The sequence below is a fragment of the Halyomorpha halys genome, unplaced genomic scaffold, assembly GCF_000696795.3.
Source record: "Halyomorpha halys isolate HHAL.00 unplaced genomic scaffold, Hhal_1.1 Scaffold571.1, whole genome shotgun sequence".
Lineage (NCBI taxonomy): Eukaryota > Metazoa > Arthropoda > Insecta > Hemiptera > Pentatomidae > Halyomorpha > Halyomorpha halys.
In genome coordinates, this window is record NW_027113281.1 from 562,609 (window position 1) to 590,069 (window position 27,461).

The 27,461-nt window shown below is 30.4% G+C and overlaps 3 protein-coding genes across 3 annotated transcripts in view; 2 read left to right on the plus strand and 1 right to left on the minus strand.

Moving 5' to 3' along the window:
• The window catches only part of LOC106684338 (xylulose kinase), a gene marked incomplete in the record, with an annotated part of 15,820 nt that extends 6,185 nt beyond the window's left edge, over nucleotides 1-9,635 (plus strand). Inside the window, 6 exon segments of the mRNA XM_067050846.1 lie at nucleotides 1,539-1,683; nucleotides 1,943-2,058; nucleotides 3,865-4,038; nucleotides 4,299-4,396; nucleotides 6,048-6,176; nucleotides 6,778-9,635. Of these exon segments, the coding sequence (XP_066906947.1) occupies nucleotides 1,539-1,683; nucleotides 1,943-2,058; nucleotides 3,865-4,038; nucleotides 4,299-4,396; nucleotides 6,048-6,176; nucleotides 6,778-6,837 (722 nt within the window).
• Nucleotides 9,636-11,390: 1,755 nt separating this feature from the next.
• tho2 (THO complex subunit 2-like protein) lies at nucleotides 11,391-19,081 on the minus strand. Its single transcript, XM_014426339.3, has 3 exons — nucleotides 18,936-19,081; nucleotides 16,963-17,132; nucleotides 11,391-15,715 (listed from the first exon to the last, which is right to left on the minus strand). The coding sequence occupies exon 3, from the start codon at nucleotides 15,692-15,694 to the stop codon at nucleotides 11,585-11,587; it is 4,110 nt and encodes a 1,369-aa protein (XP_014281825.1). The 5' UTR covers nucleotides 15,695-15,715; nucleotides 16,963-17,132; nucleotides 18,936-19,081; the 3' UTR covers nucleotides 11,391-11,584.
• A 19-nt stretch (nucleotides 19,082-19,100) lies between these two features.
• Nucleotides 19,101-27,461, plus strand: part of Vha100-2 (V-type ATPase subunit a family protein Vha100-2) — a gene marked incomplete in the record, with an annotated part of 226,939 nt that continues 218,578 nt past the window's right edge. The window contains 1 exon segment of the mRNA XM_067050852.1: nucleotides 19,101-19,242.

Consider the following 27,461-nt stretch of genomic DNA (forward strand, 5'->3'; position numbering starts at 1 on the left):
ATATATGTATATATCAGTGGGGCATGCATTTCACTGCATGGGTATAAGTGGCTGGGTCAGTTAGAGGTTTGTAAAAGGGAGATGAATAAAAAAAGATACCCCTATTTCACTATCGTGGTGTACTGGAGCTCCACTGCAGGAGTGTTGGGCTGAACAAGGTGAAGGTCACATCAACACAGACACAGGGATCAATGAAACTACTGAAGAGACCAAACCTAAACCTACTATTAGCAAAAATTGCATTGAGATTATTGTTTAGAAGTATGTAATGAATACAATTTTGAATTTAAATAGTTCTTCCTAGCATTGTTTTGTATAGATTTGATTACAATCAACTGGAAATTTTGGGTTGAACCATTTGGTAATGGCCTTACCTACATTTCAAAAATGTAGAAGATGCAAGTATTTTGTTTAGGTGAATTACACTTTTTGATATTTATGAAACATTAATATTTACTTATCTTTTTAGTACAATAGATGCTTGCATACATATTTGACAACTTGGGTAGTGGTTCTCTCAATTTTTTATTTAAAAAATATATTAAACAGTTATTATTTAAATATCACCAGGCATTGAAAATCTTCATATTGATATGACTTTATTATTTATTTAGGCATGTGCACCTGATTTAGCTGAGAAATTGGGTGAACCAGTTCCTTCCACTACGGTTTTAGGAAAAATATCTAATTACTATGTCGAGCGATTTGGCTTTAGTGAGGAATGTTCTGTTGTAGCCTTTACTGGTGATAATCAGTCTACAATAGTTGGTAAGTTTCAAACATCATAGCAAGAGCTTTCATGTAATTTAATGTTTGATTTGATTTAAAGAAGTTAGATGCATCTCTAAGGAACAATAGAAGTGATAGGAGCTTGGCTCTTGTTTAGTTATTATGATAAGTTTGTTGTTCATGATTATTGAAAAAAAAATGGATTTCTATTTTATTGATGACAACTTCTTAGCAAAAGCCCAGTGAGAGTTTCCTTATGATTTCCTTCTTGAGAAATTCCTTATAATTATAATTTCGAATTAAATAAGTAAGCTGTATCTCTAAGCTCCAATAGAAGTGTGAAAGCTTGACTATTGTTGATTTATGATATATAATTTATCATTATTCTGATATAAAGGAAAACTCAGTAATCCAGGGTTTTTACATATCGTCCCAGACTTCTTATAGCCCTGATGTTACACTGCTAGACATGTTTTTCTCTGTCAATGAGATCTTTTCTGATAGGCTTATGATTCGAAAATGACAAGGATTTCAAATTAAGATCTAAGGAGTTTATCACCTCAAAAATCTGGGACTGGTATCATCAAATTTTATTTCTGTTAAAAAGATAGAGTGGCGACGACAAATTGACAGTAATGGCCTATATTTTGAACAATAATTTTAAGGTGTACAGTTTAAGTTGAAATTCAAATTAAATTTATGGACAAACTATTTTGTTAAAATCAATAGTATATCAATATAGAAACCTATATATGTATAATATATTTTAATTGCTTGTTTTCACTTATATCAGGTTTTTCCTTTTTTAGGTCTTGGTTTGAAGGAAAATGATATTGCAGTTTCTTTGGGTACTAGTGATACTTTGATAATGTGGACATCATCGCCGAGTCCTATTGATGGTGGTCATATTCTCCTAAGTCCCATTCCTTCTCATGAATACATAGCACTCATTTGGTAAGTATAAAAAAAAAATTTTTGTTAAAAATTAATTTTAAAAAAATTGATTCCTTAATCATCCTGATCAGTCGAGGAGTGTTAGAATCATGGCAAATTTAAATGACCTGAATAATGTAAAGATTTTTGTATCAATCAAAAATGTTGAATTATTTCTGACTTTGGATGTATGAATATTTATCAAAATTTGTTTAGTTTTAGCTAATATTGTTTGTGTTGATTAGCTAAATTTTGACATCATTGTGTTATGCTGTTACAGTTTTAAAAATGGATCTGTTACTAGAGAAAGGATACGTGACAGTTATGCTTCAGGTTCATGGGATATTTTTGATAAACTGTTAAACTCATCCCCAAGAGGAAACCTTGGATATTTTGGTAACAATAATAACTAATTATTATTATTATTTTTTTACAATAAAAAATGTTTTTAAGATTTTTTATTTTATGTCACTAAGCATCATCGTTACTAAATATAGTAGATTAACTAAGGTTTCGCTGATTAGAATGTTCAAAAGCTTAATTATTTAATTGAGAAAATACATATATTTATTGCTAGTTAGGTATCTATATTTGTAAAATACTGGTTAGTTGGGCCAATTAGTTTCAAAAATGGCTCAATCTATTTTCGAATATTATACATGAGACACCAAAAACTTATTAGTCTTGGAAAAAACTGTATTCAATGGAATTTTTTGTGAAGGGAAGGTGCTACTATGAAGGTTCTCTTTGTTACATGCTACATAATGGTGTAATATCGGTTGTTTACTTTAATTTCCCAGAGTTTGGTTTTTATGTCATAAATGCATATGTTATAAATAATGGTATCATTGTGTGGGATTTAATTATTATATTTAGAATAACTCCATCCAAAGAGTTCTTATACAAAATATGTTAAGGATATTTTCTGTTATGCATGAAACAAATATAAAATTTAGTCCTAATCCAGTTTTTCATATCTTTAACCGTTTAGAAGTTAGGGTCCATCAAATGTGATCACCAGTTTCGGAAAATATATCGAAGAGAGTGGTGTACAATGTAAAATTCTTTTGGATTTTTTGTGAAGGATAGGTGTAACTATATGGAATATCTTTAATGTATACTACGTAATGGTGTAGTACTGGGTATTTGTTGTGGAATTTAGGGAGGTTTTTATAAGTAAAGACGAGAGTGTCAGTGTGTTCACTAATGGATGCCATGACAGACTGTCCTAGAACAAAGCAGCATGCCTGTTGCTTTGTTCCCAGCAGTATCTTAGTGCCGCCATCTATCATTTTATTTATAAACCAAAATAATAAAACCTATTTTCTACAACAGTATTTACCTTCAAATTGTGCAGTTTAATTTTTATGATGTCAGATATTCAAGATGGCCACCATATGTTACATCTACTAATTAAATTAAATATAACTCCTTTGAACATGCTCAATATGAAATGTGTACATAACATTTACTTTGCATAAGCCAACGAACACATTTAGCCTATCAATTTTTTCATAAGTTCTATTCCATTTAATCACCATCAGCTCAACATATGTTACACAAAAGTTTTTTAAGCTTCCTAACCAGCCAAAAACTTCAAGAGTATTGTAATTTGCTTTACCGGACACTTTCCATAACAAAGAACCAATTGATTTCAATTAATGAGGATTCAATTTCTTGAGATTAGATCCCTTTTTATTCCTAATTAAGACACATTTGGCCAATGCAAGGCTTTGTTAATATTTGAGTCAAATTAGACACTTTATTAAAAGAATAAAATAATGGCTGGCCTATTTTATATTGTTTAACACCTCCAGTACATTTTATGTGTAAAAACCACATAGGTTTGTGCATTAGTATTTCAGAACTACACAGTGAATATGGTAAAAATGGTTTGTACTAAAAAATACACAAGGGGTCACTTCTTTATTTTTTGGATATTTGAGTTTTGAATTTTTTTTTTGTCTAATATAATGACTATTAGTGATGTAGTGTAGAACTTGTATAGACATGAAGACGTTTCATGAAAAAAGTGGATTGAGCCAATTTCAAAATAAACACTGCAGTTGAAAAAAAAAATTATGTACTTTTATTTTTTCTATCTGTATTTAGTCCTGTATAATCATGTATTGATTTAAAACATTCTAAGCTTATTGGCACAATATATATATCTTAGAGTCAGAGAAATAATTTTGTTTTTAGGTTTGTATTATGATCATGATGAAATCACAGTCCCCCTTGTTGGGGAGTTTAGGTTTGACAGCCACAATAACAGTATGGAGAAATTTCCAGCTTCAGAAATTGAAGTGAGGTCACTACTTGAAGGTCAATTTATTGCTAAGCGATCTATGTTGGAAGAATATGGCTTGAACTTGGGTATGGTAACATTAATACTATTTATATCTTTAAAAACTATATTTAGCAAAAAATTCTATTTGAAGATGAAACTATTTGTACTCTGAATGTTTTATACTTAATCATACTTTTCTTTGGATTCAGATTTTACAATTACTATAGCAGCTTTCTGAGATTTGAAATTTTTTTTGTCTGTTTTTGGTTCAGAATATGTTAATGTAACATAAGTTATAGAGACATTATTGTGTTTTTAATTAAATTATTTTTAAAATACTTCTCAGGTGAAAATACGAGAATTATCGCTACTGGTGGAGCCTCTATAAACATTGGTATTCTTCAAGTTCTTTCAGATGTTTTCAATGCTCCAGTATATACAATGGTAATTGCTTGAACTCTCTTTATCTTTTTTAATCTGCTTAGGGTTATTACAGACGAACCAAAACTTGTTTGTTGTATCCATTTTAAGATATGAAACAAACTTTCAACTTAAAATTAACTGTTTTCTTGTCTGACAGACTGTCGAAAATCAGTACTGCATCAAATGAGAGCAGATTTCATATATTGTAACATCGCTTACAAAACTTCCCATTGATTCCTATGAACATAATTTTCAGGCAGATGTCATTTTTCCTACTAATGTTTGGTTTGTTATTTTTACATGTAACAGCATTCCAGGAATCCTTTATAAAATCTTCCAAACAACCCTAATTTTCGAAGAATTAATATTACTTTAAAACAGTGTTTTAAAGGAGAATTGGATTCATTTTCATCCAAATGAGTGTTTTACTGTTTATTTTTGTTGTTTCTTTCCAGAAACACATCATTTCAAATAAAAAAACTTCAACTGTGAAGAAGTTTCATATTTAATGTTTTCATAAAAATTGTGAGACTAACATTAGTTTGGTTAATGAATTAAATGAAAGTTACTCTACCATATCTTCAACTCGGAAACATAGGGCCTTGATTCGAGATCTTGTAGAAGATCCCAATTCATATTATGAATTTATAAAGATTATATTTTTACTGCCAAATACATTGTCCTTTCTTCAGCCGTTGGACTAAGAAATACAGAAGATTAAAACCGATTTTAGAAAACACATTGTTTTAAGATGTGAAGTGTACATGAAATTGGGAAACTAAAATCAGTATCCTTGATGTTATTATAATGGTCCACCAGGCCTGGGACGATTTACCAGCATCAATAATCAACAATGAGCTTGCTGAGAAACCAAATTGAGGAACAATCACAAGAACTAGATGAATTTGATAGTCGATGAACCTGATTTTTTGCCATGGTATGGATCTTTAAAATTGCCATGTATGTATGTTGTCTTATAAAAAATAAAGTTCCATATCATCATGCAAATAAAGCAAATTATCAGTGTCTGGTAGCAATAGACTTTAAAAAATTCTTATTTCGCATTACCTGACATGTTTAGTGAATGGTTATATCAAAAATTGGCTATAGTGATCAAAAAAGCCCTGTCTCTTGGAGTTTATTATAAATGATATCCAGTGTGTATAATAGAATTTATTTTAATTTAAAAAAACAATTTTTATTCATCAACGCTAACAATCTGATGTTGGCTCAAATGTTTTTCCAGATTTATTCTAATTAATGACTAAGTAATTTTTTCACAATCGATTGTACAGTAACTGGCTATACCTCACTAGTAAGCATTTTTTGGATTAACTCTTTTAGTTCATCAAGATTCTGAGCTAGCCAATACAAGCCCATCTAGCTTCATCATAAAGAAATCATCAGTTGAGAACTATTGGTAGAATTGGTGGATTAGAAGTATGGAATTACTTTGGTCATTCCTTAGAAATAACCAACAACAATAATACATCTTTCTTGGATATTGGAGACCTTAAAACATGCAGAAGTTTCTAAAAAATATATAATAATTATTTTATAAAATTGTTTTTATTGGTCTATGTATTTGTTTAGTTTTAGTTGCTACTGTGCTTGGTCAATTAACTTTGTATTTTGTTTGCTAAAAGAGTTAAATATTGACTTCTGTTAACAGGAAGAATGCAATTCAGGAGTTCTGGGAGCAGCGTTGAGAGCCCAAGAAGCCTTAGGTGAAAGTGGAGATCAGCTGATAACGGATGACTCTATGACTCTTGTTGCTACACCGTATAAAAACGCTGAAGAGGTAATGGTTATATATTATAATGGTTAGATTATTTTCCAACCTTGCCAAGCTCATTCATTATTTGGTTTAATAATTCTTGATGTAATTATTAGTCTTTTCTTTTATTGTTTTTTATCTCCCTTTAATGTGTTTATGGGATTTATATTTATTTTATTCTATTTGGACTAAATTGGGTTATCCATTTTGAAGTATAAGTGTGCTGAGGGAAATGAGTTTTCACACGCATAAGCGAAAGTAGTGAATAGAATCCGATAAAATCAGTATGAGACCACCTAGGTCTCAATGATAATGGTTTAAACACAAATTTGGCAAGATATGGGCTGGCAGACAAATGGAAATCTAATTTGTTCCTTGATGTCTAAATTATAAAATGGGAATACAAATTTGCTATTCTGAGGACATAATTTTTTTATTGTTTTTTTTTTTTTTGCAAGAATATTAAATTTCTCTACCTGAGCGAGGAAGCAGACAGTCAAATCCTTCAAAATGCTTAATTTTAGATTTGAAAAAGTTAAATGTATATTATATTATTATATATATATATATATAATTTTTTTCTGTATACTTTTCAATTAAAAATTATATTTGTTTTTGTTTTTAGACATATGATGAAATGGTGCCTAGATACAGAGAAATAATCAATAAACTACTGAATAAATAAGACTGCGACCACCACAAATGCATTTAGAAACATTCCCTTATTTATTTTTGTATATAATGAGACTACTTTTAATTTTATGTTTCCTGTAATGCAAGTATGAATACCGAGCATTAATGGAAAAGAGTGTTATCAAAAGGGTATATTAGGAATAGTTCCGTCCCTATCAATGCCTTAATTGAATTAAGGGAAATTTATGTAATATTTTTTTCTATTTTACCTTACCTTTAAACATAATTCAAGTCATTGTATTGTTAGTTACTTGAACTTAAGATTATAAGTTATATGTTCTGATCATTCCACCGCAAATATGTTTTTATCAAATTCAGTTTTATCAAAACTTCAATGCAACTTAAAGACTGCTAGTGCTTATTGTAATTAATACAAATAATATTCCTCTAAGCAATAATATAATAGGAATAAAATTCCTAAATTGATATATTTTTTATAAGATAATAATGTTCCCATTTTCCATATTTTTTAACTGATTGTTGAATCATGATAAAAATAAGGAAATTCCTTGATTTTTATGAATAATGTGATAAATCCGATCCTTTATATTAATATGTTGTTTTGTTATTTAATAAGTTTTTATTCATTGGATTAAAAATTGAAGAAGGTTGATACAATTCATCTTTGAAACAAAGAATGAATGGATTATTGATCCTGATAATAAATAAACAAATAATAATATTTGTTCATTTTGAATTTAGAATCTGTAATACTAATTTATTATTCCGGATTCAAAAGTGCTTAATTTTAGCTATCCAAATAAAATGTTTTAGGTTTTGATTAAAATTTTATTTTATTTAATTATTTCCTTTTTTTGTGGATCTAAGATATGGTAAGTAATTAGATGGTGCATAAAAAAATAGTTAGTATTAGTCCTATGATCTTTGTACTTATTTAACAGATTTGTTCTAGGCTTTGGTATTTATTCTTAAATTAATTTTTGTTTTTCTGTTACTTATACATTTAGTTGCAAAAATAACTGGACACTATGATTTATCTCCATCATTTTGATAAATAGTTTTTTTCTTTTAAGTTATAGTAAGGATTAGTGCCTTTATAAGTTATTTAAACAAAGTCTACCATGAACAAACCATCTCTATTAGTAATTCTTAGTGGATAAATTATAAAAATGAGCTATTAACATTTGTTAAAAATTAAAATTATCCATTTTCATCAGGTTTTCTTATTAATGAATGCTTCTAAATAGGGAGTGTTTCCTCCTATTGCATCCAGCCAGACATTGAAGAAATTAGTTACTAGGAGGATAAAGAAGCCCAACTCGCCTTCCTAAGTTATCCCACAAATTCTTTTGAATTCATATTTGAAGATTGTTTGAGCCAGTATAAAACTGTTATTCTCACTTGCTGGAAGTGTTTTGTGATACTCCTTGTAGTATGTGGCTATGCATTATCATGCATCAAAATGAACAATGAAGCATTTATCATTCTGAGCAATCAAAGCTCTGTTATAATTGAAAATAAATTCAGGACGAGTGTGGAAATTTATTCCTCCCCTCACTAAGTTTTCTTTAAGTGAATCACTCTATTGGTCGTATCTACATTCAGTCTAAATCATCCAGGTCGTACTGACCAAACAGATGAAGAGATGGTTTAATATGAATTAAACCATTCGCTATTGCTGCTCACTGCCTTTCTTTTCAGGAAATGGGACACCAGTGCTTCACTTACTCCACCGGTGTCTCTGCAGTATATCATCCAAGCTGAGGTGGATTTTTGCCTCAGACATAATTTAATGACGATCTCTCTGTACTGAGAGTATTTAGATTGATTGTACAAAAGCCTACTTAGAGTTCAGGAAAGTTGATTTCGGTAAAGCTGCCTCAAGACAAATGTGCGATTATTTCTTGCCCTTTTAGAGAATAGTGAATCAGCAGGATTATAAGGATAATCTTCCTGGATGAATTATTTCAATGTACAGTCTAAAACTGCTCTGTATTAACCAAATTACCTAGAAAAACAAAAATATTTCTCATAATCAGCCTTTAAAATCAAAAATATTAAGTGTCCAGCTTGTTTTGATGCTTGTATGTATTTTATTAAGGTTAATCTGCAAGAATATACTTCCAGAGTGAAAGGGGCATGGTTCAATAAATGTGTTTTAGTTATCATATTAGAAAAACAGTAAAATCCAAATGCTGTATTTGCTTTTATCCTATTTTACAATATTTTTCTTTCTTGCTATGTTACCTGTAAGACTACTTATTTATTTTTTATACATAGATTTGTGTGTTGCATTTCTGACAATAGTGATTTAGAATTGTGCCTCCTATCCCTATTATAATAGTTACGGTCTTTTAAAATTAAAACAATAGCTGTTGAAAAAGTATTCAATAGAGAAAATTATTCATATTTTCCATTACTTAAAATCTTTAATTAAAATGATAAATATTTCTCCCATTTATTGCTATTTTCTTCAGTTTTGTTAATTGATTTTAATAAGTCCTGTAACATGCTTAATGAGGAGTGATAGTTACTAAGTATCTGCTTAAATTATGTTATGCTAAAGTTAAGACACTGATAAATTTGAAATAGATCTAGGATGATTATATTATATTATAAATGACACCTATTTCACCCAATTTTTGCTACATTCCAAAAGAAATCTTATGTATCTATACATAAAAATGTTGTTATTTATTTACTAACCAAAGAATATTCTTTAATTATTTTATACCAGGATTATTGAACATCTAAGTTAAATACTGTTTGTTATTTTATAAATTTTTTGAGCATTTGTTTCATTGTTAATAAATAAGTTATTATCATCTACATGTAGTTTTCACCTATCAAATGTAAAACAGGCCAATACAAAGGATATGGGAAAATAATTTAACAAAGTTAGAGAAAAGATTGCCACAATGGCAATCCAAGATCTTACTTACCTGTATATATACACTTATTTCTTTGTATATATTTAATTAATTGTTTTAATTTTTCTAGGTCAGAAAAAAAAAAAAAAAAAAAAGAGAAAAGATTACAAAAATAAAAGTAAACTAAAGTATGGCTAAAAATGATTCAAAACAAAGTAAATTAAAGAAAATAAAAATAATAATGGAAAAATAATTAATTTAAATTTAATTAAATGATTTAAATCAAAGTTAATAAAATAAAATAAAAATGATAATGGAAAAATAAAAATTTTAATTTAATTAAATGATATAAAACAAAGTTAATAAAATAAAATAAAAATGATAATGGAAAAATAAAAATTTTAATTTAATTAAATGATATAAAACAAAGTTAATAAAATAAAATAAAAATAAGATGTATAATGTTAAGTATAAATAAACAAGAATTACAAAAAGGTATTGGACAATTAATGAAAACAGAAATAATAATAAGTAAAAAAATATATCTCTGGTTCTAGTTTGTCTACAAATATACAGTTTATACCATTTTGTCCAGTTCCTACAGCCCTAAATACATTCCAAGTTTTATGCAGATTAGTGGTATAGTGTTGAAGTTATTGCAATTTTGTGATTGTTAATAAAAGATCGGAGGCCTCACCGAGATAGAGGTCAAAATCAATGTTTGTGAACAAAATGTACCATACTATACAAAATATTATTTTTTCAAATAATGTTTTTGAATTCATTATATTTAATTGTTTAAAACTATCAAAATTTTTACTTTCTACTTGGTTTGAACCTAATAGGGTGATGGCTTCAAATAGTGGCTAATGACAAAACAAAATAATTGAGGCCTGGACGCTGAGATGAGTTATTTTGAGTTAAAATGATGGCTTACTTCACAATGGTGCTAAGTATATTTCCACTAACTTAATGAAAAATACAATTAAATTAAAAGACTTTTCTTATAAGAAAATTACAACTTTTCAATTAATTTTTGGACTGAACGTATTTAGGAATAAAATCTGAATCTGTTGTCAAAATATTAACTGAAAAGTTATTATTTTCTGGAAGAGAGAACTTTTAATTGCATTTTTCATGAAGTTAGTAGAAATGTAATTAGCACCACTGTGAAGTAAGCCATTGATATATGACTACAGCTAACTATACCATTTTAAAAATATTATAAGTTCTTGCTGTAAATTAATTTGTATATTTAATTACATATTTGTTCAGAAATATTTTTCATTGATTTCATAATCTTTATTTTATATGTGGATTATCCTCAGCAACCATACTATTCTAATCCTTGGATATCTGGAGTTCATTGTAGTAGTTCTATTCTGCAGTTTTTTTTTGTAATTCAAAGCTATATAGCTAAGGAATTTAAATGCTATGTTATATTTGGAACAGTGAAATACCTGTCACAGGAGAGAAACATGGTAAGAAAATGTTGGCAGGTACATCTTTAGAGCATATCGTGCTATGTTATAACATGTTTTGTGCAATCTTATCTTACATTATAATTCATGTTCATAATATTGCTAAAAAAAATTCCATGAGTTGTATAATAATACTTTTGTTTTTACTCAGAATTGTTAGGAATGAAATTTTAAAACAACAAAGTTTTGACTAACATTAATAAGGACAAATTTTATTTTAAAAATTAAAAACATACAAATTACATGTGCTTTATTACATCATGAAATGATGATATCACACAATTATACAGTTTTACAATCAACTCCCTAGCATTACAGTACTTAGATACATATAATATTTTCCTTTATACATACAATATCACACAGTTAAATTAAAATTAATCCATCATTGCACAACTATAGACTATTTTTTATTAAAATTTATTATTTACAACTTATCCAGTTCTTCAGCATGCTTTTCCCGCCTTTTAGTAATTTTTCTGTCCTTCTTTGGATCTGATGTCCTAGATTTCCTAGTTTTAGACTTTTTGGATTTAGAAGGGTCCTCTTTAGATGAAGACAAACTCCTTGGAGAAGTGGATGAATACTTAGAATTGCTATTGCTATTATTTCTTTTGTCATCTCTCGGAGAATCAGGTTTTTTTTTATGAGAATTTCCACTAGATGAATATTTTCTGTCTTTTTTAGAAGTGTAATTAGAAACATCGATAAGATCATCATCATCAAAATTATTATCTTCATATTGGAAAAAGTCATCATGCCCCCTAGATCTGTGATACTCTAACTTTTTCTCAATGAAGTATTCATCCATTTCCATTTCCATAGGAGGAGATGATGACTTTCTCTCATCTTGAGATTTCGACTCATTGTCTGATTTTAATTTTTTCTTTACTTGAATGTCTTCTTCTTCCTCCTCCTCTTCTTCGTCTTCCCCTCCTGATGAGTGAGAACTAACTGGTGAAGCGTCTGGAGAAGATTTGGGCGAGGATTGTTCTTTCGGTGATGATATCGGGGAGGTTTCTAGAGAATCATTTTCTGATTGGTTTTCATCTGTATAATTAGGATCACTCACAAGATGAAAATCCTGTTCTGTACACCAGTTTTCGATTCTTGATACTAATTGACCACTGTAACTTGTTGCCAATGTATATAAGTCTTTTCTATTATTTTTTTCGACTTCTTTAATTTTGTCAATTCTCCTATCAATAAAGAGGCATAATTTATCAATGACTGGGTAAACTGGTAACATCTTGATCAGAACAGTAATACTGTTTCTTATTTGAATGTAATCTTTGGAGTCTAGTAAAGATAAAAGAGATTTAGTGATTTTGTAATGCCACTTGTGGCATACATGACGAAAGTTTTCAAAATGGACATTGTCATTATCCTCAGATAGTTCATTTCCAGATCTAAATTTAGTCTGAAAACCAGGTGTATTAGAACATTCTTTATCAAAAGTCTCTTTGCTTTTGTGCCATCTCATGATATTCTCTAAGACAGCGCAGAGAAATCTACCAAATCTGTTGGCTTCATCTTCCGTACACGACATAACAGCGAATGTAATGTCACAAAAAAGCCTATCATAGAACAATAAAGTGCTGAAACTTTTAGTTTGAATTCTGTGCAGCGTGTGTATGAATTGGGCACAATACAAAGCGTCTAATACAGAATATATACATCGTGGGAATATGCATATTCTGAGAAACTGGGTAATCATTTCATTTTTCGAGGGCTTCACCGGTCCTGGGAGCAGCCATTTGTCCTTTTCCGCCTTTAGCTTTTCTAAAATACTAGCGACATGACACTCTTGATCTTTCAGTTCTTGGGTTAGCTTTTCGTGCATTGAAGAGGCCTTCTCCTGATCACTCTTACTCTGCTTGCCAGATGACTGTTCTAATTCCTTATACTTGGATATTTCTTTATTATATGCTTCAACAGGAACAGTGAGATCACTCAAATCTAGAGACCAAAATAAAGCTACAAACTCGGAAGACATTTCATCCCATTCTCTAGTGGGCCATAGGCGCTCAAAAACATGGCCGATATCTTTTATCCACTTGAACATTATTTCACCAGTATTGAATTTGAATTTAGTAGAGGTGCCTTTATAAGCATATGAATATTTCCGGTGGACATGGAAGTGCAATATAGGTCGGTAGAGGCAAAATGCTGAAGATGGTTCAAGGTTATGGACACATAAAAGATCAACCAAAGGCGGCATCAAATTGTCATTTTCATTGATATTTGAAGTAATAAAAGTTACAAACTGCAGTAATGTGTCATGACATTCATCGTATAGTTGTCCTACAAACTGTAGGTCATATTTTTGACTTTGTACAAACATGATGTGATTTTTATGTTGAGCTAGTATCATTCCAAGAGGCCCAGTTAAATTGTTGTCAACAAGTGCTTCCTTTAGACGCGCAGCAGTTTTCTTAAAGTTTTTCTGTTGAAAAAAATAACCAGCTTCAGCTTTCATTATTTCACCACCCCCCAAAGCCTGGATCTGGTGAGGGGTCATGTCATTAGTTATCAGAATTCCACCCATTTTTTGCATTATTTCTTTTAAAAGAACAAGCTCTGCACTGCTGTTTCTACTTAACTGGTCAGTAATATAAAGCAATATTCCTGACAAGTCAACATTGTACTTTTTAAAGGCTGTTGCACAAAATAAGGAAGTGCTCTGGAACCAAGGTGAAATAGCACAACCATCATGTTTCACTCGTTTTTTTGGGTCATTTTGCAAAGAATCATAAATACAAAATCCCATAACATCGAATGACAAACTAGTCATATACTTTAAGGAATCAACAACAGGTCCTATCAGGTTATCATATAATTGAATTTGGAAGAGAATGTAGTCAAAAAGTGTAGCTGGCGAATAATGAGATATTTTACCCAATAAACGACCAATTTGTTTTACATTTTCTTTGCTCACTCTTTTCATACAAGATTTCATATTCACTTTTCCTTGACATTTCTTAGAAAGGACTGCTTGATGTTTGAGGACATATTCTCTCCATACATAATACATTGAATACCTCATCTGTAATGGATACATCTTTATCAGAGCCCAAAATGCTTCGCTGACACAACAATTAGCTTCCAAATTTGAAAGAGAGGGCAGTAAAGAGGAGACAATGACATCAGCAATATGCCCCCGAAGGAAATCCAACTTACCACTATTATCAGCATTAACCTTTTCCATAACTTTTGCCAATAGCCGAGCCAATTTCATCAGCAACTTCACATCATAGTGGAGTGATGAACCAAGGGTTATTAGAATAGGAAAAACATGATCACTCAATTCTTCACAAGTTTTTGGCTGCGAAGGTGTCAAAGGAGAAGGATCAAATTTGTAAGGAATTATTTTTCTTTTTGAGGCAGGTTTAACCTGTAGCAATTCAACCAAAAGCCCATCAACCAAATAATGAACTAATCTGGCCATGGATAGTGCAATCATCGGTTTCTCCAACAAATAACCAGGAGGAAAATAAGTAATTAATTCAGTAAAAACCTTCCATGAGCCCATGGAAAGTGCTTCCTCACAAAGGCCTAATTTCTGGTTCTTGTCACTTTCATTGTAATTTTTATCTTTTCTGTAAGGCTTATTAAGTTCCAAAGCATTTTCTAATGATTTCTGTAAAGTTTTCTCATCAGGAGCAAGCCAAGGTAAGATTTCCTGAATTTTTACAACTTCAAAATGGAGAAGGATACAGATTAAACTATGATAAGACTTTGGCGTAACTGAATTTGCAAATCTTAAATATCTGAAACCAATTACTTCACACATTAAATCCCTTTCAAATACAAATTTTTTCAAAACTTCGATAAAAAACTGATGCTCATTCAATTTCGTTTGGAACACTTCTATAATACAATCAATAACTCTTGTAGGATCTAAACTGAATGAGCCAATTATTGATTTGATACTTTCGACGACTTCATTGATATTTTTTACTTTTTGATTACAACATTTGTTCAATTCTACTATAACTTTAGCATATCCTTCAATTTCTTCACGGAAAAGATTAAATTTATTCTGTTTATAGTAAAGTTTAGTTTTGATTTTGACAGATTTTGTTGAAAATGCTTTAGAAATAATACCAAATTCTGAAAGAGACTCTAATTCTAAAGCTGACCGGCAAACTTTAGAACACCACTCTTGATCTAAAGCAACCATTATATTCGTAAGACGAACAAACCTTTCTCTAGGTTTGCGGTCCATTATAAACATTTCAACATCAAAGATATTGATGACATCCATAATAATAGAAGGAACTTCATCGTCCAACTGACTTAGCTGTGAGCAGGCTGACACAATCTGGTTGGTCTTCAAGTTTCCATAAATGCCTTGCCAAAACAAATCATAAATTATTTCAGGTAAATTTGTCCGGTTTCCCTCTTGAGTCAGGAGAACAGATCCCTCTTCATCTATGATTTTTGCACATTGGCCAACCATGTTTGTTTTTCCATCTACTGCCATCTGCTTCCAAGTTGACTGAACATCAACCCGCCTTTTGGATATCCTCCTCATTTTTCACTCAAGTTAAAAAATCTGAAATGAAAAGCCTTGTTTAAAAAAAGTGGATACAAGCATTGAAACTCTTAAGTATAAATTATTTTTTTTTTTATCCTGAAAAGTTACCAGAGTTATACAAAGCTTATAGAACTGTTTCAAGACTACAATGTAATGAAATTGCATGAAATGCCATAAGGATAATTAAAATAACATTAAATTCATTTTTCATTGTCATTTTATAAATATGGATTTAGAAAAATAAGAGCATATACATGTGTATACAGCAACTATGAAAATAAACATATAGCAATACAGGATAATCAATTCATATTATGAAATATTACAGAAATGATCTACAAAATGTTGAGAAATTATGAGGAAAAATAAAAAAATTAATAAATAATTGGGGAAAAATAAATGACCGTATTTGTCAAAATATAAGAAACTACAGATTTTTTTTTTATATGATATTTACAGAAAAAACATTTTTATTAGTTTTTAGTAGATTATATAATATTTATATAGAAAGACAAGGATTTTTATTAAATTGGGTAACTTTAATTTGATTTATCGATTTATTTAATACGTAACCTCTTCTAATACATTTTTCCATCCAAGATTACAGAATTTCTTTGGGAATACAAGAGATAGAGAAATAAGAAGTATTCAGGTTTAATTGTAATGATAAATGTATATCAGAGTCAATAAGATGGGGAAATATAAAGGAAACTAATTATAATCTTTATAAGGTTGTGAGTAGAAGATATAATAGACGTTAAACCAAAACTGTCTTTATTGCTTTATTCCTTTAAGAACTTAGATGTCTAGTGACAGAACCAAGCAATTTTATCTTCAGATGGTACTTTCATCACGTAGTTGCCATCCTTAAGGTGATTGCTATGAGTTAGATCAATTTTAAAAGGAATTTAAATTCCTTCAAAGCATTATATGATATCTCTATATATCAAATATAGGATATATATACCAAACATTTCGCATTTGAATCTCATAAACTTTAATAAAATAAAAATGTAGGTGGTGTTATTACATCAAACAATCAGTGATTTTTGATAAAGAAATCTTTATTGATAATGTTCAATTTGAAATATTATTATAGTCACACTATATAAGTACCTATAAATATAAAATACAGTATATATTATTTAGTAAGGTTGGGGAATGGTGGCTATAAAAGAACAGCAATTTTTACATAACCCAAAGAATCTCACGAGTGCAAAAGCCAATAAAATATAAATAAATAAAAAAACACATTTTTAACTTACTAAACTTCTCGAGATATAATAATTGGACTTATTTTTTAATATTCAATTTCCAGAAATATTCCACAATTTTCTTTTGTTTTGGAAATACATAAGTAGCACTTACAGCACATAATGTTTACAGTGAATAACAAGCATAAAGGAATTTGCTAGCATTGAAACTAATAAGAAATCTGCAACAAAACACAAATGAATTATAATTAAAAGATTTTGTAGTGAATATTTATTATAATAATCATAGTTCTACATACATTTAAATGCACATACATTATACTGGTATACATTTTTCAGAGAATAAATCTGAAAGGTTAGTATTACTATGTTGTTTTAAACCATGTTAACAATCGTAAATTATATTTCAAGGAATAATTACTAAACAATAAGCATTTTACAATGAAAAAATGTGGTATGATAATTACACTACACAACTTAAAAAAAATAATATAATCATTTGGAAGAATAAACTCTTTACTAAACAATTTTCTTTAATGTAAACTAAGATGTTACATAACATCGTCAGAAAACTAAAGTTCAACTACATCCAACATATTTATCGAAGTTGTCTACTAATGATTAATATCTTTTCGGAGTAAAAATACAACAAAAGGATAAAATATACTGAAACAAAAACAAGGTTCTTTATTTTCTTCTTAATTCTTTATTTTTCGAGTTTATAGATTTTAAAGAAAAAAGTTTCTTCAAAACAGAGAAAAAAATCTTGTAGAGTGTTTGGAGAAAGGTATTGAAGCTGACGAAAGTTATTTTGGTAAAAAATAATACATTTACATTTTTGTTTTCATATTCTTCACACTATAGAAATTGACATTTCATATGTTTTAACCCAATATGAAGAAGTTTATTCTCATTCATTCATTTCACCTTTAACAAGTATTTGATACCTGTTAAATGCATTATCTTTAAAGTTATATAACTTATTCAAGGGTTATAAAGGCATCTAATTTTACTAATGATAGTTCCTAAAGCTAAGAAATCTGTTACAATACCATTAATGTTTCTATTCCTTTCAATTAGTTATGTCTTAGGAACTGGCATTTCATACATCCCAACCCGATAGTATTATAGCTTTGTAATATCAGATATTATGTCTTTTTACTTCAGGTGACTAAAATTTTTTTCTTGAACTTTGTCTTAACATTCTAGGTTACTTCTTTACAGACTGATATTTAATAATGAAATGCCAACAGAGAAAAGTATATAATAATCAACTTTTTCTTGCAGAACTTGTTTTCTCAAGAAGTTCTAAGGAACAAATTTTATACAAAACAATTTCAGTAGCAGACCAATAGACAAATTATAATTATTCTCACACAGGCACTACTTTTACGAATTTAATTTCAAAATCCAAATCGATGGTATTACTGTACTTCCTTTAAATACAAAGTTTTCAGAATGCAAAATTCATTTTCTATAATCGTAGTTGATTACCTCGCATTGAACATTTTATTCTTGGTGACTACATTAGTATAAACATTGAAATATTATTTAAACTTTTTAAACAGACGATGATACGATGATGAAGAATGAATACAAAATCAAACAATGATCAATAAATACTAACACTTTATGAAATTCATATGGTAAAACAATCCTGTAACTATTATTTGCTAAGGGAATACTGAGAACACAAATATTATCTCAAAACTCAATTAGTTACATGGGAGGTTGTAATACAGGGAAATAAATGAGCAAGTAAACATAGACTTGATTGCATTAAAACAGTTTATCAAATCAACATAATTGAAGAAATTACAGGAATTTGTCACTATAATGTGAACACTACATAGTCCCAAATATAAAAGTATTTAATATTCTGTAAATTTATAAAGTAAAGAGATATATTATAACTGATACACCAACAGATAATAGGCTAACTTAAACTGATTAAATATTCTGTTTACTGTATGATCAAGCCTAAGTTCATGATATTGTTAATAAATTGTAATAAATATAGTTACCTGTTTAAACTTGAAATATTCCCAACAGAGCAACTTGCTCTAACTGACACAATTTTATAATAATTAGATGATAGTATTGGTGTCTATTTTGAAATGAAAGGTTATGGAAGTAAGCGTGGCGGGAGGTAGAGGTTTGGTTACAGCCAGCGTTGACCCAGTGTTACCAGGGCGAGCGTTCGCACAACACCTTCAGTACCGCGATCGAGCTTTCGTCTGGAGTTATTTCAACGGGTTTTATCCTTTTATTTATGAACAGTGTTTCGGGTTTTCAAGGCATTTACCTCCTCAGCAGGGAGCCTCTTCAATAGTGAGTAATCAATACAACTTGTCAGCTAGCAATTAAAATTTAATTGTACAAATTACCGCAATTTATGTAATTATCCGGTTTTCAGGAATTAATTCGATTAAGGTTTACCCTCTACGTTCCAGTTGATAAATGTTTATATTTTTATTTTCAACGTCGACCAGTGACAGTATTAAACCTATTAAGACCAAAATAATGATTAACATATAAAATGAATGTACATAATATTGACTGAACTGGTAATAGAATGTCCTAAATTGTTCTCTTTCAGACTGTTGAAATGACACCTACAAACACGCTTATTATTCAAGGCATTTTTTCTCGTTACATTCTAAAACAATCAAAGCAATAAATTTATGACTTTATTGCAATTAAATATTCAATTATTATAATCCAAGCGTCAGTCAGTATATATAATTTAATACAAGCACCAATCGTAAGAAATGTAACCAAAATAATATTTGGAAATTTAATAACATGTCATGAAAATAAGTTTTCTGTGCATCGACCGGGTAACAAAATTACATAAATAATAAATCGGAATATATTTTATTGAAAACCGTGGTGATATTTATTTCGTGGGTGAAGGACGGAAACGGCCCTGCTCTGGCCAAATAACGTTTAATAAATAATGCTCGAGACAACTTTAAAAAAGAAAGCAACACTATGATTAAAGTTTCTATTGATTCCTGAAATGAAACTTGTTTGTCCTCTAATTATATATGATGTTTTGATGTTGAAGATCATTAAATGTTAAATTGAAGGAAACGAGTTCCTTCTCTTTTACAACGGAATGAGAAAACAGGAAATTAAGTTTCAACTCTTTAGAATTAGTTATGAAATTTGATATTAAATGAAAAACAGGGTTAAATAGTTATAGAAATGGAAGAAAAATCAAAATTTTTTTTTAAAAATTAAACAGTAATATAAGTTTACATTACGTACATTTTGTGGATTCTTACAATGTAGAAGTAAGATCTTGAGGCTTTGGTAGTTGGACAAATGTTTGACGGAGTAATTATTTTTTATAATTTTTGTAAGATTGAGAAAACATTTATTTGATAACTGGCTGTTCTTGTTACTGAAACGGTCGAGTTATTTAACTTCATGATTTATTCGATTAACACTTGTTGCGACGATAATACTAAAGCTACAACGATAAGGTTTTTCAAATCAGTCTGCATCAAAGTTATATAATCTATCTGTAGGATTTAGAACAGTGGTCTATAAAATCAAAAAGAAAATTGTTAATATTCCTCGTTACTAAAGTAAGTCAGATCGTGAAAAACATGTTGTATCAGTATTTATCGGGAGGTCTTTGTCAAATATACATGCGTATTTGAATCAATAGCATTCTATTTGCCCTTTATTCTTGCCAGTACGCAATTTTAGATGTAATAAAAAATATATAATGGATGCTACGTACTAGAAATTAGGAGTGTTAAAATGTTTTTGGAACAAATCGGCCAATCCTTAAGGATATTCAATTTTTGTTTATTTAAATATTTAAAAAAAAAAAATTCCTAATCAGCAATGTAAAAAAGATACTATGCCTAAGAGGATAACTGGTGACTCTTAAGAAGATGAAATGTGAAACCAGATCCCAAAGAATTAAACCCTATAGGCTAACATGTTTTTGCTTAAAAGTTTAGGTTTTTTTTAAAACTTCAGCATGGTAGCAACAGTCCGCACGAAACCTAAAAAATGATTTAAGACTCCGTAAACTATACGAAATGACACAAACTGGACTTAGTATACGAATTAGAACCGGAGATAAAAATGAAACGTTTAAGGAGTTTTTATTAATTTACTATTAACTTTTCTCCCTTGTTAGATACAGCCTAAAAGTTTTTAACATGGTTTGGGAGACCATATATTTAGCTTTTCGACATTCGTAGTAATCTTGGATTCGGATAACATTCTGTGGAGTTATGAATGTTTACGTGGACGCTGGAGATTCAGCAGAAAAAAAAATGTGCGTTTGTCTACTTTATTGAAAATGTTTAAATTTAATTTTATTTAATTCAATGAGCAATATTTTTGCTGATAATAAAAAAAAATTAATTGGCTTATTACAACCTTTAAATTTTTACTGAGCAATGGTAAACCACAGAAACTATAAAAAACTACTAATATTATGTAAAATATTATTTTCTATGCTCCTTAGGCGGATCAGAAAGAGCCCTCGGACAAGTGTCTAATATTTTTCGACCTAGTATCACCAAGACAATTTTCGTTGTGATCCCACGTCTGTAGCCTTCCCTTGTAAGTCGTAAAATTGATGAAACCATTTGTGTACATAAGGATTTTATTTACAGACTTAAAATTTTTCAATATGATGCACAAGCATTATATTAACACTGTATTTTGTATTTTTTTTACCCCCTTCTTGGTCATTTCTTTTTTTTTTTGTTCCTTATCTTTTTGATAGATTTATTTATTGATAGATATTACAATCTGCCACACAGTTGTGGGCAATAGGTAATATTGATAAATGATCTCATACATACTAAAATAAAAAAAAAAAATAAATAAAATAAAATAAATATGTAAAAAAACAAAAAAAAAAAACTCTTAAAATATATACAAACAAAAGGATAGACAAAGGAACATAATCAGAATTGGTCATTTCTGGCATAGACAGTTGTACACACTCTCTCGCTATGGATTATTAGGGACCAACCATTCTGGTCATCGCTGGAAATCCTTGTTCCTAGTTCGTAGTGGTATTCGAATAGATAGTAGAATTCGAGACCTTAATAGCCCAAGAGATTTATTATCTATGAGGTGTGTTGCTGGACATGTCTACTCGCCAAGTAGGTCACGAGTTTTGATTTGTAGATCTTTTTTAATTATATGTATTTGTTTCATTTCTTATATTGAAAAAAGAAACACTGCATTGAATGAATTTCTAAACATTAACTCATTATTTAGGGTCATATCAGTAATTAGTATTATTTTTGTTTATGTTTGAAATATTATATAAAAAAGTTTGTTGCTTTTATGAGTTTCTATTGACTGCGTCGATAAGTTTTAAATATCATAGTTATTTTAAGAAGTTTAAATGTTTAAGTAATTAAAATTATGTAGTTGAAAGAGATATTCAAATCCAATTTAAATATTCCAAACTGCTGCGCCTACAGAATGGTGTAATCAGGCAGTCAATGACATTGAACCCAATTTTACGCTCGGCTTTACCAAAAGGTGAACTATATAACTATAACTGATATAAAAATCTCTGATAACTAAGGTTTTGTATTATTATTCTTCTATTTTGGTATCTTTATGACTTGCGTATATTATTTAAAAATAATTTGGTATTTTTATTTAATTATTGTTCCGTAAAAATATACTATATTTTATATCGCGAAACTCCAAATTATAATTTTTTTTTTTAATAATCATTTATTTATTGTTATTTACAACTGTACAACATATACACAACAAGTAAATTTGCTGTAGGTGAGATAGTGACATGATACAGACATGTGGAGAATCTACCCATTGATAGAACTCCAATAATATTTCTAGAGGAGAAGATCCCGAGGCCATCTTCCTTTCAGACGCCTAGGAGGATTATTAGGTAATGAAGGAGAAGCCAGGTTAGAAACAAGTGCATTTGCGTGGTTCGGAAGTTTTCCATAGAAGGAATGGTATCTGGTTTTGGCCAAATCGGCAACATAGGGGACATTGAGGTCATGATGGATGACTTGATTTGTGATAAAGTAAGGAGCGTTAAGGATTTTGGACTGTGGGGATTGGATTCGGAGGAAGTTGATGGTTTAGTGGAGCCTCAAAGCTCAACTCCGTATGTCCAGATATGCCTTATAATAGTTTTGTAGATCAGTCTTTTGCATTGGATTGACAATTTAGACCGTTTGTCTAGTAAGTGTTGTAATAGTCGAAATCGACGAGCAGTTTCCTGTTTTTCAGTCTTGTATAAGGATTCCATTTCAGTCGTTTGTTGAGATGTAGTCCTAATTAACGGATCTGTTCTACAGGAATAAGTGGGGTATTATTAAAGGATACTGTTGGGCAAGAGGTCATTGGTTTACGACGAAGGGTAAATGTGATTTATTGGAATTAAGTTTAATCCTCCAATTTTGGCACCATTCTTTAAGGGTGGTGATAATTATTAATAAAAAATATAAGAGATACTATTTATTTTATTATTATAATTTGTAATTGTCTTTACGTAGTTAAAATCATGAAGGCGACATTTTATTATTGTAAAATGAACTTTTGTGTGGTTTCGGCTTTGACATTGGGAAAATGAATATAATACACCATATCTTGGTGCTTTTTTTGTTCGGAAACCAATTTAACTTTTGATAATTAGTAATATAATGAAAACATCTGGTCGGAGCCTGAGTTATCTGTGTAGGTTGTATATCCTACCATTTATTAGGAGTTGATATATAATAGATAGAATTATTTACAGATAATATTTATTTGAAGAAAAATGGTTATTCCCGCTTCATTAAATTTGAGAAAGACTGGATTAAGCTGGTTAGAGGTTTGAGGGTGTTGGTCGAGTATTTTTCTTAGACTGCTGGTAAATATGTTCCACTGAACAACAACTTCGCTGAAAAGTTGATCGGAATTTTTCGACCAGTCCTTTTCAGAGATCATTTAACGTTTTTAGTTAGGTATCTATTCAGTGAGGTTAAATGTTGAGACTTTTTATTTCTGCTTTAAATTTTTCATTCTTTTTGGTTTGTGTATATATGTTAATGATAATAATAATAAATGTTAATGTTATGTATTATATATATTTTTGAGGTCCTTAAAGACCAGTCTATTTATTAAACAACTGTATTGAGGTTAATCATACACTAATCTATATACCAGGACAAAAATAATTTCAATCGAAATTTAAAAGAAATATAAACTGTAGAAAAATAAAATAATTGGGCTAACAACAAAATATCACATATATGAAATTGAATTTCGTTTACTCCAAGCTATGACATAATTAACAACACTAAAACGAAATAGATAAAATGAAAAATAGAAATGTTCATACTGAATACCTGTTAAAGAAATGCTGGGATATGAAAATCTCTCCCTTCCGATCTACTCTTTCTGTTCTGTAATCTCTAAAAAGTAAAGCTAGACAGAATCATTTAGTTTTCTTTCATGTTCTTACGAGAATGGTATCAGGTAGATCATAAATATTTTGAAGGTTTTTCTGAGAGTTCTATGATAATTATTAGGGTTTTGTTGGAAACTTATATCATATCGGAGGTTGCTAACCGGAATAGGGACCTGCCAGGAGAGTTAGATGTTCGGCATTCCAATCATGAGTGTGTTGTAATCTCCTTCAACGATGTGATTGAAATACTAAATCAAGGACATTACTGGAAAAGGAATTATCAGGACTGTAGGAATTAATAATTGAATGACACCGGTTGAGATGGAACGCATTAGTGAGTTAGATTGATGATTTATGGACGTGTATAGCCTTTTTTTTTCTAGTTCAGGTGGGCTCTCAGTGATGTAAATAGGATTTGTCCTTTGGAGGAAAAATCATAATGGAGGAAGTAAGCTACTAGAAAAGGTGAAGCTATAAAGACTGGAGATCCGTTATAAGGCCCATGGTCCTCCAGAGCTGTGGCAGAGTAGTAGTAGTAACTAGTGGAGCCAAACACTAGTTGCCTTCTGTTCCAGTTTAGATTACAATACCGAACGTTCCTATTAACCTCAACGTAAGCCTAAGCTCTGCGGGCGTGGTTTTTATGTTTGCATACTTCACTTTTTATTTGAGAGAGAGAGAGAGAGAGTAGGGTTATGCCACCTACCTCGTTTGGACCCTTCAGAGGATTCAGATGTTGCTAACCTTAGATTGGAAGGTTAAACTGTGCCATCGGTCACCATGGAGCTAGATGTGAAGTTATAGAATAAGGTAGAGTAAGTACATAGTAGATTCGTCCATGTATCTTGTGGAAACATTTCTCGAGGAAAGATGAGAGTTTAGGGTTGCCGGATGGTATGGACTTTTTGTGGTTCTGGTCCAATTTTATTAAGTATATGGATGATTTTTATTACTTGAAGAATGATCTTGCTGTACAATGGGAATCGTCAATGGGAAATATTACATAGACTGGTAACCATTCATATACACAAAGGATAGATCATATGGTATTGGACGTTTCGAACTATTAGGGGTTTCTTATCTTCAAGACATCAAACAGGCGCCAGTGAAGTTACAAGGTTGCTAAGGCGACGCCATAACTCCCTTGGTCACAAACGGACTTTGTACCACTGGGCGAATGGTCCGATGAATCTGTTTATTCTGTTGTATCAGTTCCTCCGTCTTCACGAACCATACTCTCAAGATAAGGGAATGAATCAATTCTCTCGATGATCTTGCCCTGCATGCAACTTATCTTCGACTCTGTAGTTTATCCTCATTTCCTTAACTTAAAAGAATTACTTATTTATAAAAAATAAAATAAATAAGTTTGATTAATATAAAATAAGAAATACTTTGGCCATTGGCGGGTCGGAGGTAGGGAGGGGACGTATGGCAATGAAAGAAAAAGAAATTAATTTTTTTTTTTCCTTTCTCATTTTTATACTTGAAAAAAAGAGCGCCATTGAATTCCCCAACTTGAAGCCATATTACCTTCATGTTTTCTCAATAACAATAATATTCTCTTACCTTTATTTTCTGGTAATTATTTTAATTCTTTATTTTAATGGTTCGTATATTGATTATTTTTGAAATTTGTTCCACATTGTACTTTACAAGATTAACACGAGAGTAATTTTCTTAACAAAGCTAAACTCTAAAGACAATCCGTTGATAGATTGTTTTAATGATAACTAAAGAAACCTATTTACTTTTATGATGTAATGGCTATAAATAGAAGAAAAAAACTGCAATCATGTTTTAATAGTTGCTGTGGTTTTCTATTCAACTTCGAAGGTTGAAGGTCAATGGAGAATAACTTTACCTTATGGAGTATAGAAGGAATACACGGGGCCGTCTTTCAATTTCTTTATGATATGATATGAGGAATTCAATATCAAAATGTTTTTTTTTCGTTTCAGAAATAATTCATTTCGTTAAAAAAAACAAAAAAAAACTCACCTCAACTCAATGAAATTCATTTTATAGAGAACAACCAACTTCAAAGCTCAATACATTGTTGACAAGAGGTTTATGATTTAAATATTGCCGTGTACGGGGCTCGGGGTTTCTAAGCCCGACTGGGGGTTCCCCGTACAGGTATTATATTTAAATTTATTCATAGCTTAATGTATTTATTTTGTATTCATTTGTATTATGTATCTCTATCGGTTCCTGATGGGAACTGACTGAAAAAGGGATGCGCTATATTTAATTCAACCCCTAGCACCATCTGGCTGATTCAACCCCTTCGCCGTGGTATGCTAGATATGAATATCATAATTAATGATTGGAGTTCCTTTCCAACGGTATCGTGTTCACCAATTTACTATGCTATATATACATATGAGGTGGCATGCAGGGATTATTAATTATAAAGTAAAGTCCCTGTTACATGTTTTATATTTACAATTATATACACATTATCAAGAATACTATTATGAGTGAGCATGGTAAACTTATATCCTTATACTTTAATTATAAGATAATGAATTGAGAAGTACCAGTTGGGATATTTGATATTTATACTGACTCTAAGTTACTAATTCTATCCTTGCCATTCAAATAACAACAGAAAAGGTCTTACTTATTTCGGCACATCGGCAGGCTTGTCGGTGGTTGTCGTGTAAGGGCGTTCATATGGCCTCTTGGCTGCTGCTCTCTCTTTCGTCCGGCTCTATCAGGCTATCATCTCTCCCAGCTTGTGTCTCCTTCCTGTCTCTCCTTGACTGTCCCTTCTTGACTGTGTCTTCTTGACTGTCCCTTCTTGACTCCTTCACGGACTGTCCCCCTTAGACTGTCCTCACTGACTCCTGACTCCTTCCTGGACTGTGGTTGACTGTCTCCTCTGCTTTTTTCTCCTTGACTGTCCCTTCCTGACTGTCCTTACTCCCGGACTCCTTCACGGACTGTGTTCAAAATCTCTTTTTCCTGCCCTTTTGTTACCTTTCCCCCCCCCTCCTTCTGACTCCTCCTTCTTTTGATTTCTGTCCTCTGATTGGGTCCTCTATTTTAAGCGGGGGTGAGAAGGTCCAATGATCTTCGACGAAAGTCCTCCCTTTCATCTTTCACAGTTTCTTCTTTGAAG

Coding starts and splice junctions, on each gene's coding strand:
- tho2 (XM_014426339.3), bottom strand. CDS start 15,694: ATGAGGAGGATATCCAAAAGGCGGGTTGATGTTCAGTCAACTTGGAAG.